At 55.3% G+C, this 13952-nt stretch overlaps 1 protein-coding gene across 4 annotated transcripts; it reads right to left on the reverse strand.

Moving 5' to 3' along the window:
- Positions 1-42: 42 nt before the first annotated feature.
- On the reverse strand, positions 43-13948 carry ADISSP (adipose secreted signaling protein). Of its 4 annotated transcripts, none has more exons than XM_082359232.1 (6): positions 13750-13948; positions 6648-6764; positions 5097-5239; positions 1939-2077; positions 953-1075; positions 43-715 (listed from the first exon to the last, which is right to left on the reverse strand). In XM_082359232.1, the coding sequence occupies exons 2-6, from the start codon at positions 6664-6666 to the stop codon at positions 615-617; spliced, it is 525 nt and encodes a 174-aa protein (XP_082215358.1). In that variant the 5' UTR covers positions 6667-6764; positions 13750-13948; the 3' UTR covers positions 43-614. The 4 variants fall into 4 exon arrangements, with proteins under 4 accessions (XP_082215358.1, XP_082215359.1, XP_082215357.1 ...); XM_082359233.1 differs by having other exon boundaries at positions 6648-6812; XM_082359231.1 differs by having other exon boundaries at positions 6648-6818.
- Positions 13949-13952: the final 4 nt, after the last annotated feature.

Raw genomic sequence — 13952 nt, forward strand, 5'->3', positions numbered from 1 at the left:
GGCATTCTCAGGGCCCTGGAGAACAAAAATCCTGCTGGCCTCTGGTATCCACTGGAAGTTTTATTTCTTTAGGGTTTTATCCCAACCAGTTGTTTAAAAACCAAGTAACACAGACCTGGGGGGTAAGGATTGGGAACTGCACCTCCCTCCTCCTCACCATGGACGGCAGTGGGAAAGAGGGAGGGGACAGGAGAGGTGGCTAAAGCAAGACAGCAGCAGCAGTAATGGGGGCAGCTACACCACAGAGCCAGCTCCCTCCTCTCCTAGGCCCTGGCTAGAGCCCCTATGGCTTGGGGTAGGGGGGTGGGTAGAACCCACCCCAGGCCCTCTCCATCCCTCCTCAGAGAGCCTCCTTGGGGGCTCAACCCATTTCTTCCAGCAGGAGACTGAGGCACACAGAGAGGAGGAAGTGGGAGAGGAGGATGCTGGAGAGGCAGGGAGGTGGCACAAATGAGGTGAGAGGTGTGGGTGAGGCTCCAGCTTGAAGGCCCTTGGACCCTCCACCTCCATGCCCATCCCTGGGAAGGGTGAGGAAGCTACATCATCACGCAGCATTTGGGGAGACGAGGGGGGTTTAAGGCTGAGAGGCCCCGAGGCAGGTGGGGGCGAGGGCCTCAGTCGAAGCCGTGCCAGTCACTGTGCTCTGAGTCGTATTCTAGCTCAGCACCCACGCACTTGACACCATCTAGCAGCATGGGTGTGCCGTGGTGTCGGTCTGCAAGGCAGGTGACAAGTCAGTATGCCAGGCTGGACCCTGGCCCCACCTACTCCAAGGGGACTCCTCTACCTTCCCTCCTGGCTCTGCTAGGGGATGGGGAGAAAGGCACCCACCAAGGAGGTTGGGGATGGGCCGGGACAAGGATCCCTTTTTCAGACTCAAGGAGGGTGGAAACTCCTTGCAGCCAAGTTGGTGCCTCCCTCCTCTAGCCAGACCCGGGCCTCGAGCTCTCACCCATGACGCGTGCCTGCACCATCACGCGCACGCAGGTGCCGGTGCCACCTTCGCAGGCTAGCAGCATCTCCTCCTTGAGGACGCCCTCCTTGTGCGCTGAGTACTCACACTTGATGCTGTAACCTGCCCGGGCGATCAGCACCTCTGCGGCCTCCCGCCCCCACCCCCCAGCACTCACTGGTCCCCACCCACCACCAAGACCTCCAGAGGAGCAAGGATGGCCCAGGACCCTACCCCCAGGGCTGGGCGCACAGGCCTCAGGAGCTTCCCATTCTTCATTGAGCTCTACATGCCTCTGCCTCCAGGCCAGAGGTCAAACTCAGGCTTCCAAGAGGTGGGATTCCCCAAAAAGGCAGGCAGGGAGAGAGGGTGATGGGGAGGGGAAAGGAGGGCAGGGCAGGGCTTGAGCAGATCTGGTGGCAAGAGGCCTGAGGGGGCTTGCTCAATCCACTTAAGGGTGAGGTCATTAGGCGGAGGTAGGGGGAAATGAAACTGAAGCTGGGGCTTCGGTACATGGTGAAACTGATACCCTAGCCTTTGGGAGAAGGGGGGTGCACTGAAGCTGGTAGGGTATAGAGAAGCAGCCCCAAGCCCAAGCCCAGGTCTGGCGGGTGCTGGGAGGTAGCTGCCCAGAGTCCCTGAGGTTCCAGTAGCTTTTTCCTGAGGTACAGGCAGAGGGAGGGCCAGAGGCCCAGAGCCAGTTCCTCAGTGGCTCCCATCGTCCCATTAAGGTAACTATCAGGCGATGAGCAGACATAGGCCAACTGTGTGAGCCCATGGACTTCTGTCCAGGGAGTGAGGCCTGGGGCATGGGACCTGCCAAGGTGCCACACTGCAAGACCATAAAGAGGCATCACGTCTGCTGATTGCTGAGCTGCCCATCAGCCCTAGATGGGGGAAGGAAGTACCCCATGCTCTCACTCCCACTCACACCCAGGCCCTGCTGGAGGAGGGCAGGCTTCCAGCATGCCAAGCAGGGTACGCACCTTCTGGGATGGGCATGACGCTGAGGAGCTTGAGGTGCAGGCTGGGGACAGGCGCCTCTCGGACCTCCTTGCTCAGCCTGCGCACTGGGGGCAGAGTGAAGGTAATCTCATACCTGTGCAGGATCTTCAGGAAGCCAACCTGCAGCAGGAGGGGTGGGGGAAGGAGGCACCTTCACTTACAGTCTCCCCCAGGGCCCACCCAGGTTGTGCCACTGATGATCCTGTGGGGCCCTACACTTGCTTCCTTGACAATCCCAGGGGAGCCTGACTCCCTCCATCACTCTAGTTGGTCCACACCCCTGGCCGGGTAGCTCCAGGCCCTTTCTCCAAGGACCCCATCCCTACAGCTTGGCCCACACACTCCTCAGCATGTCTCATGAGCCCTGAAGTTCCTCGGTGGCCATTTTATAGATGATGAAATGGAAGCTAGGAAATGACTGGCTGAAGGCCACAGTGTGGTCAGGGTATAGTCCTCCCTGGACCTCTTGGCTACTGCTGCCACACGTGGCACACAGCAAAGCACCAGCCATTGCCCACATGGGAGGCTCAAAGCCCCACGACACAGGCCATCCACCTGCTCCCACCACTACCAGCATGTGGCCAGAGCCAATAGCCCAGGGACTTTGGTCCTCTAGTCATGGTGGGGCCACCAGGCAACACAGATAGCACAAGATGGAGGATGGGATAGAATTAGAAAAACAGACACTAGACCAGCTGTGTCAGTCCAAAGCTGGCCCACAGGACTGGCACCAGCCATGGAACCTGGGCTCCAGCCCACCCTGCTGGCACATGAACATGGATTCCTGCCTGCCCACTCAAAGGCTCACTGTGTCCAAAAGCCCTGATTCACAGCCCGAGCAATTTCTGTTGTTCATACACAGAGCTTGGCCATCCTTGGAAACTCCAGTCATGTGAAGGGTCACAAGCCAGGGTGGCTGTTGGGCAGGTAGGCTAACTGGAGTGCCAGTCCAGGAGGTGCAGGGGTGCATGCTGTATCCACAGCTCACATGGGCACATACTCTCCTGTTCAGTTTCAGGAAATGGATGGCCCTGTCCTTTGGGGGAGCAATTAGCCTTTCAATGAGATCAGATGATGTCACTGCATGATAAAGCTCAGTCCCTGTGGCCCCCACACTCTGCTGGTAGAGGGCACACCTCTCAAGAGGGCTTTCTGGCTGTACCTGCCAATGGTGACCCTGTGATCCAGCTGTATCATTTGCAGAATTTTCCAGGGGAAATACTCAGAGATGTGCAAAAAAAAAAATACTCATCACTGCCCTATTTATAACAGTACAAAACTGTAACACCAGGAATAGGGAACCAGCTAAATCAATGATGATACATATAGTGGAATACCAGGCAGTTGTAAAATCTCGTGGAAACCACCAGGAGATGGTTCACAACAGAAGCAAGCAAAACACAGTGCGTACACTGTGATACCAGTTTTTCATTTTTGGAAACAAAGCTAAAAAAGAAACTGGAATAACACACATCAAAATATTAACTGTAGTTATTTCTGGATAGTATGATTGCGGGTACTTTTAAATTTCTTTATAGTTTTCTCTATCTTCCAGATTTTCTCTAATTACATGAATGGATTTTGCAATGGGAGGCAAGGAGCTATTTTTGAAAGTTTGGGTTAATTATGTTTATTCCCTTGGGGAAGTTGTCAGCTCTTGGAGGAAGAGCAAGGGTTTTAGAGTTGGGCAAACAGGTATGACTCTGGGCCCCTCCTCAGGGTGGTCTCAATAAACCAGACACCATCCGCATCCTCACCGCCATGCCCTCCAGGGCTCAACTCTGGAGCCCTGATTTATTGTCCAACCTGAGGGCCTCACCCTGTTTCCCTCCAATCCATCCCCTCCAGAGACTTCCTCCTGCCCCTCCAAAGTGGATGTGGGATCCAGCTGTGTGTGTCCCAGCAGTAGAGGAGCCAAGAGTGTATGAGCTGTGGCCACTCAGAGAGGAGGAGAGGGGAAAAACATGGGGGTGATAAATACTGCTGCAAAGAGCCTAAATCACCCAGAGGTTTGGCAAAGAAAAGTAAATAAAGTCACACCTTGTTATCAGCATAATTAGCCTCACGCCTGAGTGACATACATACATCCTTCCATTTCCAACTCTTTGGGGTATAAATTGTCTCTACTTCAGAGAAGGGAAACTGAGGTGACCTGCCCAAGGTCAGAGTCAGAATAGCAGGCCTGGACCTGAACCCAGGCCTGTGATACCACAGCCTTGACACCTGCCTTCCAATTGCAATGGTTGGGGTGATGCCGATGATAACAAAAGCTCCACTCCCATTCAAGTAATATCCTAAGTCAGTGGTCCCCAACCTTTTTGGCACCAGGGGCCGGTTTCGTGGAAGACAATTTTTCCACGGACCAGGGGGTGGGGGTGGGGTGGGTATGGTTTCGGGATGATTCAAGTGCATTACATTTATTGTGCACTTTATTTCTATTATTATTACACTGTAATATATAATGAAATAATTATACAACTCACCATAATGCAGAATCAGTGGGAGCCCTGAGCTTGTTTTCACTTGCCACTTGCTGGTAGGGTTTTGATATGAGTCTGCAAGCAACTGATTTATTGTGGTCCCTGTGCAGTCAAACCTCTCTGCTAATGATAATCTGTATTTGCAGCCGCTCCCCAGCACTAGCATCACCGCCTCAGCTCCCCCTCAGATCATCAGGCCTTAGATTCTCATAAGGAGCGTGCAACCTAGATCCCTCGTATGCGCAGGTCACAGTAGGGTTCCCACTCCAATGAGAATCTAATGCCGCCACATCTGACAGGAGGTGGAGCTCAGGAGGTAATGCGAGCAATGGGGAGTAGCTGTAAATACAGATGAAGCTTCGCTCACTCGCCTGCTGCTCACCCCCTGCTGTGCAGCCTGGTTCCTAACAGGCCACGGACCAGTAATGGTCCGTGGCCTGAGGGTTGTGGACCCCTGTCCTAAGTGCACTCATCTTATCACAGTCTCACACTTCCCATTTTACAGACGGGGAAACCAAAGCCCAGGGAAGGACAAAGATGTGCCTATGGAGCCAACTTAGAGGAAATGGAACAGGCTCAGGAAGCCAGGCAGGGCCAGGGAGAAGACAGAGGGAATAAGGCTGATGATGGCGGGGGTGGCGGGGGAGATGCACACATACCTTGACCAGAAAGCTGCTGTCGCTCTCTTGGGTGACCATGACCACAGAGTCATGCAGCTTCTCATCAAAGTGGACGTGGCTCTGGGAGCCTTCTGCATCATGGCCTGTCGCAAAGCGGATACTCCGGACTCTGGGCTTATTGCCTACGAAGAGAGTGGGAGAGGGCTACCGGGGCTGTTGCCTTCACCTATCCCAGTAAACTACTCCACCGTGTCACCTCCCTGCCCTCTGCGACTACCCTTCACATAATCCAGCATCCACTGCTGGGCTAGGCCACATCCTACTGGACAGTGGCGATGATAAGGCTTGAGGCTCCCACCTGCCCCTACCTGCTCAGTCCTCCCACAGAAAATACTCATCCTGAGAGAGGGTTTGGGGGGGGATTCAGGGATTAGCTAATAGAGGGAATGGGGCTGACAGGGAAGAGACAGTCCTCCCGACTCCAAACACCAAGCAGTGCAGGACTCAGCCCCAGTCCTCAGGATACCCTGCCCCATGCTCTCCTTCACAGTGCCAAGCGCCCCATCTCTGGGACCTCCTCTTCCAGGTCTGTCAGTACCTGAGGCCCCCTGCCTGCCCCTCCTGCTGACCCAACTTGAGAGAGGAGAAGGGCAGAGACAGGAATGGGCTCTATGGGACCTGCCTGGGAGTGGGAGAAACAAACAGGGTCAAAAACCACACTCAGCCCTCCTAGGAGGGGCCGCAGCTGCCTCTAAACCTCATCACTGATCACTGGCAGGTAAGAAGGAAGAACCCAGGGGAGCCTCCAGGACCCCTCCCAGAGACGCCTTTCCCTCCTCTGCTTAACTCCTCACATGGCCCGCGGCTGTCTCCAATTGGGTCAGGTTCTCCAAGGCCAGGAAGTCAGGGAGTTAAGGCAGGCAGAGCAGTGGGAACTGGGCTGAGGGCCTGCGCCGGGGGAGGCTAAGGCTGAAAGAGGCCCATCTTGCCAAGAGCATGACCCCAATCCTCTCTGACCCCCACAGCCCCTAGGGCTCCCAAGAGCCCTACCCAGAGTCCTTTTGGTGGGAGGGCCTGGGCCAGCCCTTGCCTGGGTTCTTGCACACTCAGTGGAGGGCCAGGGGGCCAGCCTGGCATTTTCACATTCCCCGCTGAGCCCCCCAGACTTGACCCTCATATATCCTACCAGGCCTCTCTTGCCTAAAACCTTCTATGAGCACTTCTGAACTCTGAATGAAACCCAAATTCCTTTCCACAACCTGCTGTGGCCCTACCCACCTCAGCAGCCTCAGTGCTCACCCAAAGCCCCCTGTGCTCCCCAACCCCCACAGTGGAACAGGGAGGCTGGAACATGGGGCCATGAAGGCACACACCTCCAAAGACCAGCACACCATGGAGCCAGCAGGGGTCCCCAGGTTTGGCTTGGGTGTCCCCAGAACAAACACTGGTGTAATGTAATTAGTACCTCACATTCAGACAGACACACACACACACTCACAGCCAACGCAGGCCCCACATGCAGCAATGCCCCTTCCCACCAGGGCCCGCTGGAAGACGCTACAAACCCCGCCAGACCAGGCAGGCACTCACCCTTGTTGGCTGCAGCCATGGACGCCCTCCCTGCCACAGAGTGAGACACGCAGCTCCTGCCAGACACCACCGGTCAAGCTCAGCAGCTTCCCATGCTCCAGGGACACCAGCAGAAGCCTGATGCATGGGGAGTGGGGAGGGCAGGGGTCAGGGTCACCAATGGGCCTGTGGCTAGGGGAGAGCAGAGAGTTCCCTTTAGGAAGGACCCAAACCCCTGCTGCTCTCAGTAGCCCAAGTGGTACCTGCACCCCCTAGCAGAGGGGGCTTCTGCCCCCCCACTCCTCCACCCACTCCCCACATTCACCAAGAGCCCTCACCCTTGCCTGACACGCTACTGACCCAGGGCCTGGCCAGCATGTACTGAGCTGCAGCTTCTGGGTGCCAAAGCACCAGCACAAGCCTCTTGTGCCCAGCCCACCTGAGGCTGGTGGGAAGAGGCAACCAGCAAAGGAAGGGGACTTCACTGGCACTTTCCAAGGGTCAGTTCTGGTGCTGGTAACCCAAGGGTTGGCCCATCCCAGACACACAGGCTGTACCATCCTACATCCAGAGACCACAGTATTCACGTTGCACAAGTGGATCCAGGTCAGAGTTAACAGTATGCTTGGAGGGGGGCAAATATGGGGACTCACATAATAAAACATGTCCTCAGAGCTTTCCCTCCGAGTGATTGGTCAGGGCCATATACAGAACAGATACCCATGAAGGGGTTGCCGTCCATCGAAACCCACCATTCAGACTCTGGCTTGACTACAATCCGGCTGGCCTCCCAGCTCAGCTCCCCAAGGGCAGCCTCAGGGCAGAGACTGTGGGAGGCGCCTCCAGGAAGCCTGTGTGAGCAGCCAGGCCTCTGAAAGACTGGGCTGAGACCATCTCAGCATCAAAAAGAATAATAAGTGCAACTGATGGAAACAGATGGAATTACATAAAATCAGAGCATTCACAGAGATTACAAAAAATGGGAGAAAGCAAAACAAACAAACCCAAATCCTCATTTGTCACTACTGACAGTAGCAGTGCCCTCTCTACTGAAAACTGGCAATATAGAGAACTAATTCAGCCTGTCTCTTGGCCTTTCCTATAACCAACTTGCCCTGGTGGTTAAAGGACAGCTCTTCTTTAACAAAGGAATGACCAACTGCTAAATAATTCTGCAACCCCCAAAACACAAATGCTAGGAGCAACACTAATCAGTGGGTGCTAGACCAGTAAGGCAAAGGTTGAAATGGATGCTCACATATGCACAAGTGCCACTGACAGATGACCTAGGGTTAAAGGGAACGAGTTTGCAATGGAGGGATGTGACATCAGCCAGTCTTGCATTAGTCAATCTCCTCTCAGAGTGGGACAACTGGACACACTGATGCCTACTGATGTGACGCGGCACCAAGTCACAGCATTGCTAACAGGGCAGCCCCGCCCCAAATGTCTAACCTGCATCTAACAAGCCCCTAGAACTCCAACTTCAGCTTACCAAAAACACAGAGGCCAGCAGAATAAATTAAATGACTCCACGAGAAAGCAAGGAGACAAACCCAGAAGGCAGGATATTCTACAGGACAATTGACCTAATTTTTTTCCAAACTGTTAAGAAGAAAAAGGAGGGAGGTTGTTCTAGATAGGGGATGGGCCAACTACAGCCTGTGGAGGCCGCCACTGTTTTTTGTAAAGTTTTACTGGCACACAACCGTGCTCATTTGTTTACGTGTTGTCTAAAATTGCTTCTGTTTTACTTATTTGTTTGTTTGTTTTGCCTTGCCATGCGGCTTGTGGGATCTTAGTTCCCAGACCAGGGATTGAACCTGGGCCTGGCAGTGAAAGTGCTGGGTCCTAACCACTGGACCGCCAGGGAATTCCCTAAAACTGCTTTTGCACTAAAGCAAAACTACTTTGAGTAGTTGCTACAGAGGCCACATAGCCTGCAAAGTCTATAATATTTACTATCTGGCCCTTCACAGAAAAAGTTTGCCAACCGCTCTTCTAAATTAACACACAAAGAGACCAAGAATGGGAAAACTGACCTCTTTTTTTCCACCACGTCAGTTTCAAGAAGAAAAATAAATGGGGTAGGGGATTTCTAACTATCTATAAAAAGAGACATTTAGGGGATAATTGGGAAATGTGAATGAGTGGGACTGGATCTTAGATGACATTAAGAAATAAAAGCTGATCAGTTAGGTGCGATAATGGAATTGGATTACGTAGAGAAGTATGTCCATATTGGTCAGAGATACACACTAAAGTAGAGATAAGTGAACGACGTTGGCTAGTCCAGGGAATGAAGAGACTAGCCAACTTGGGGTGGCCTCAGAGTTGGGCCTGTGGAGGGCATGACCTCGAGGCCCCCCAGGTGCCGAGCTGCCCTGAGAGCAGGCCTCACCTCCCTCCCTACTTCCCAATGCAAGAGAAGTCCACCTAGGCCCAAGCCTGGCCTCAAGGGCAGGGCCAACAGCCTGGGTACCAGGAGCCCGCATACGAGCCCTCAGGAGGTACAGGGAAAGGCAAGGCTTGGGTCTCAGGAATGCAGGAGCGGCCAGGGCAGAAACAGCCCCAGGTGAGTACTCTGGGGTCACTCCCAGAAGGGCAGCCCCTGAGCCCTGGAATGCTCAGCTGTCCCAGAGAGCCTGGCCCCTGGAGAGAGACCTGCCCTACCCTACCCACTCCAGCCACCCCCTGAAGCTGTGGACTCAGAGCATGTGAAACATGGCCAAGAGCAAGGGGCCCAGAGCAAGGGGACCCTCCTCCTACCTTGGGCAGAGGCTGCTCCAGCCACACCTCTGCAGCCAGGGGAAATGACAAGATGCCCCCATTTCCCAGGGCATTTCCTGGGAAGCCTGGATGAAACTCTTAAACAGTGGCTGGTAAGCAAAGGCTCCTGAGGCTCTTCATAAAACTCTCTTCACTTCATAAAACCCCAGTACACACAGGGTCCCAATCCCTGTCTTCCTCCCCAGTCCATTGACTGTTGCCTGCCTGCCTGCTTTAACCCAGGCCATCCCCTCTGCCTGGAACAATCCTGCCCCCCACCCACACCCCAGCCTGGGTCTCAGCTCCAGAGGACATTTTTCAAGGTAGCACAACCCCATCCCACCACCGCCCATCCCAGGATAGACCTGAAAATCTTCAAAAAGGATCCCCTTTCTCACTTCTGGGATCATTTGATATCTATGTCCCCCACCTTACAAGGGCGGTGACTGTGTTTTTGCCAAACGCTGTGTTCCCAGCACCAAGCCCAGCACCTGACAGGGAGCAGCTGTGTTTAGTTTATATTTGTTAAATGAATGAATGACCAAACTAAGTGGAGCCCAAGCATGGGCCTCAGCTGGGCCCTCTAGGCAGATGTGGCACCAGGGCCCAGAGGCTCTCAGAAGAGGAACGCCCCACCTCACTCTTTAAGCCAACCCCTGCCCTGGAGGGCACTCCCTTCCCCCCATCTCAGAGTGGGGCCCCCCGATGGGCATCTTCTAGCCTGGCCACAATCAGCTGCTACCTGCCCCCTCAACCTTGAAATGGAAGATCCACTGAGGGAAGGACCTGCATCTCTTGCACTGCCCAGAGCTCAGGACAGAGCAAGCACTCAGGCACTGCCTTGTAACCCTTGGGCAATGAGAACGCAGAGCGAGGAGGCAAGTGACTTCAGGGGCCCAGAGAAGACTGGAAAAAGCTCCTTTCCCAGCAGAAAGCCTCTCTAGTCGCTGTCCCCTGTGAGCCAGACTCTCGTCCATGCACAATTCTTCATCAGAATCGGGAGGAGATGGCATCGGGCCTCCTCTTGCAGCAGCTGTGTCCATAGGGAACCACTTGATCCCCTTGAAACCCCAGGCCTCCTCCTGTGCCAGCCAAGTCTTCATCGTGGCCCAAGTGGCACAGCCCCCAAGAGGCAGCAGGGACACGGTCAAGACCATGATTTAAATTCAGGCTTCATGGCAAAGTTACTCCGTGTCTCTGTGCCTCAGTTTCCTCATCTGCAACACAGAAATAAGCAGTGGCCTCTTCCTCAGTGGGTTTGGTGCAGCTGGTGCCTAAAGCTCTGTGACAGTGCTCCCCACTCCACCCCCACCTTTGCAGAACAAATCCCCCAAAGGACTGGTTTCTGAAGCAACAGCAATTTCAGCATCAAAGAGGCACTTCAGGCCAATCCTGGAACAGTCAGGAATGGCCCTCAGGGTGGGCCACAGCGACTTCAGTCTTCTCAGAAAACAGCTTAAGGGACTTCCCTGGTGGTGCAATGGTTAAGAATCCACCTTTCAATGCAGGGGACATGGGTTCAAGCCCTGGTCCGGGAAGATCCCACATGCCGCAGAGCAACTAAGCCCCTGTGCGACAACTACTGAGCCTGCGCTCTAGAGCCCGCGAGCCACAACTCCCGAAGCCCGTGCGCCTAAAGCCCGGGTTCCACAACAAGAGAAGCCACCGCGCTGAGAAGCCTGTGCACCTCAAGACTAGCCCCCACTCGCCACAACTAGAGAAAGCCCACGCGCAGCAATGAAGACCCAACGCAGCCAAAAATAAATTATTAAAAAAAAAAAAGAAAAACAGCTCAAGGGCTGAGGGGCCTCCCTCTCCCTTCCTTCATCCTGCCTTCCCCTCCCCACCAGGTCTCCAGGGATTGCCAGAGAGCAGACTGCTGGGAGCCCACTATGCCCTACAACCAGAAGGACTCATAAAGAAGATGTGAAGAATATACAGCCCACTCCAGCGAAAAAAAAGACACCCCCACCTTTAGATGGGCTGTCAACAGGTCAGGGGTGGTACCACAGAGAGTCACAGGATGGGGAGGGCTGGGAAGCTGGAACAAGGGCCTTTGGGGACTCCTTCAGCTCTCAGTTAATCTCAGGGAAACTAGCGGAACCTTCTCTCTGGGAAACAGAGCTCCCAGCTCAGATCCCTCTCAGCTTTAGAGAGAAAGGCTGCTTCGAGGTTATCCTACCCAGGGCAGGGCTCAGCCAGGCCCAGTGGCACCTCTGGCACAAGGAGCAGAACAGGGAAATGGCAGCTGGGCAAATGGACGGATGGACAGTTACACAGGAACCCAGAGTTCTCAGCCCCTTAGATTCCTGCCCTGCACACAGAGTGCTAGCTGCTACTCCAGGCTGTCCCACACTGGGGCCCAAGGCTGGAGGGAGGGTCAAAGACAGTCTGTCCATGGCAAAGTGGAGCTCCAGAACCTGCCACCCTCTTGCCCTATACCTCACAGCTGCATCCCCACAGCACCTCTCTGCAGTCCCCAAACCCCAGGCATCGTAGGACCAGCCCCAGCTTGTCCTCTGCTTTGTGGCTAGGAACATGCTTCTTGGGGCCTCGTTTCTCATTCATTCCTAATCTCCATTCTCAACCTGTTCAAGGACTTTGAGCCAGGAACTCTACAATCTTCCACCCTCCCCACCCCAGCCTAGGACTCAGCCCTGGCTTAAGCACTCAGTCCCGCAGAAGCCTCTCATCAAAGCTCAAGCATGTAAAAAGAGCACCCACAGAGGCCACACTAACCTGCTGACTCCAGGACCTGACATAGGACTGGGCCCACATACCTAGAACAAGGCCTGGAAAGGAAAGGCTGGAGGTCAGGAGTGGTTGTGACAGTTTTACATCAACTCAGACTGGATATGACTCCATTTCCTCCTCCCTCCAGCAGGCCAAAGTTGCAAGAATAAGTATGGGTGTTTTCTCTCTTGAAAACGGGTGGAGGGCTTCCCTGGTGGCCCAGTGGTTAAGAATCCGCCTGCCAATGCAGGGGACACGGGTTCGAGCCCTGGTCGGGGAAGATCCCACATGCCACAGAGCAACTAAGCCAGCGCGCCACAACTACTGAGCCAGCGCTCTAGAGCCGGTGAGCCACAACTACTGAGCCCGCATGCCACAACTACTGAAGCCCACACACCTAGAGCCGGTGCTCCGCAACAAGAGAAGCCACGTCAATGAGAAGGCCGCACACCGCAACGACAGAGTAGCCCCCACTCACCGCAACTAGAGAAAGTCCGCGCACAGCAACGAAGACCCAAGGCAACCATAAATAAATAAATAAATTGATTAAAAAAAAAAAAAAGAATGGGTGGAGCAGGGGTGAACTGAGGAAGGGACCCCCACCATCTCACACCCTCCTTTCTCCCCAAGAAGTGCTGCCCTCCTCTCCCCAGCATCTCCTCCCCACAACCTCTCAGGCCCCCAGCTAGAGGCTGCTCAGACCCCTCTAGCCTCCGGACTGCCTGCCCCACCCAGGTCCCAATTAGTAGAGGCCAGGCCAGGTCCAGCGGGTGACAGCTGCACAGCTGCAGGTGGAGCTTCTTCAGCTCCCTGAGCAGAGAAACGCCCTACCCACACTTCCCAAGGCGAAGATTCAAGATGAAAGGCAACCCAAGCCCACCCTTCTCAGTCCACCAGGGTTCCTGTTCACTAACAGGAACACTGGTCCAGAACCTAAACGAACTTTTCCTGCTCTGTGACAAAGGGGAGGTGGTGGCCAAGCTCCCAGAGACATCAGGGGCCTGGGTATAGGAATCTGTACCCTCTCCCGCCTCCATCCCCGTGTGTGTGGCGCCCCCATCCCCACCCCATCCTCATCTTCTAAGGGGACAGAGTCTGGACACCCCCCCCCATCACACTCCTCCCGGGCTGCGAGGCGTCGGCTCTGTCCCTCATAATCCTGTGCCGTCCCCACCCTCATCTCTGCTGACGCTGTAGTCTCGGGAGCCCGTACTCCCCGACATCACGGCCCTCCCTGAAGGTGTCGAGCCACGCGAGGTTCAGAGGCTACTCGTCCAAGGTCACACATTGAGGTGATGACAATGGGGGGCGGGGCGCGGAGTTGCTGACGGCGCTGACCCCATTAGGCCCCCGCCCTCACTGTGTCACACGTGCCCCCGACAGCGCCCCGCGGAAAACACTCCAGCTCTACCACCTAACGGTCACCTGCGGCCCTGGGGCCTGACATCTCCCCAGCTCACATGCCAGGGAGCCCTCCCCGTCCCGGGCCCGACAGCGGAACCCTCCAGCCCCAGCCGGATGGGGTCGCAGGCACCGACTACCCAGAACAGCGGCTCCGCTGGGATGGGATCTCCGCGAGCGGGGCGGAACCGGGAGGTGGCGGAAGGAAGAGCAGTCTCACCGTGCGGGGAGCACCCCGAGGCCAGGACGGGCAGGGACGACCGCGGCAGCGGCGGCGGCAGCTGTGGCGGTGGCGGCAGCCGTGGCGGTGCCGGCAGCCGTGGCGGTGGCGGCAGCAGCAGGATCTCAGCGCAGAACCCGAAGAGAGAACCCTACGCCGCTGCCGCCCGCCTCAAGGGCACACCCCCCGCCTCCGCCCATTGG

Source organism: Balaenoptera borealis (assembly GCF_965194805.1).
Source record: "Balaenoptera borealis genome assembly, chromosome: 16".
Taxonomy (NCBI): Eukaryota; Metazoa; Chordata; class Mammalia; order Artiodactyla; family Balaenopteridae; genus Balaenoptera; species Balaenoptera borealis.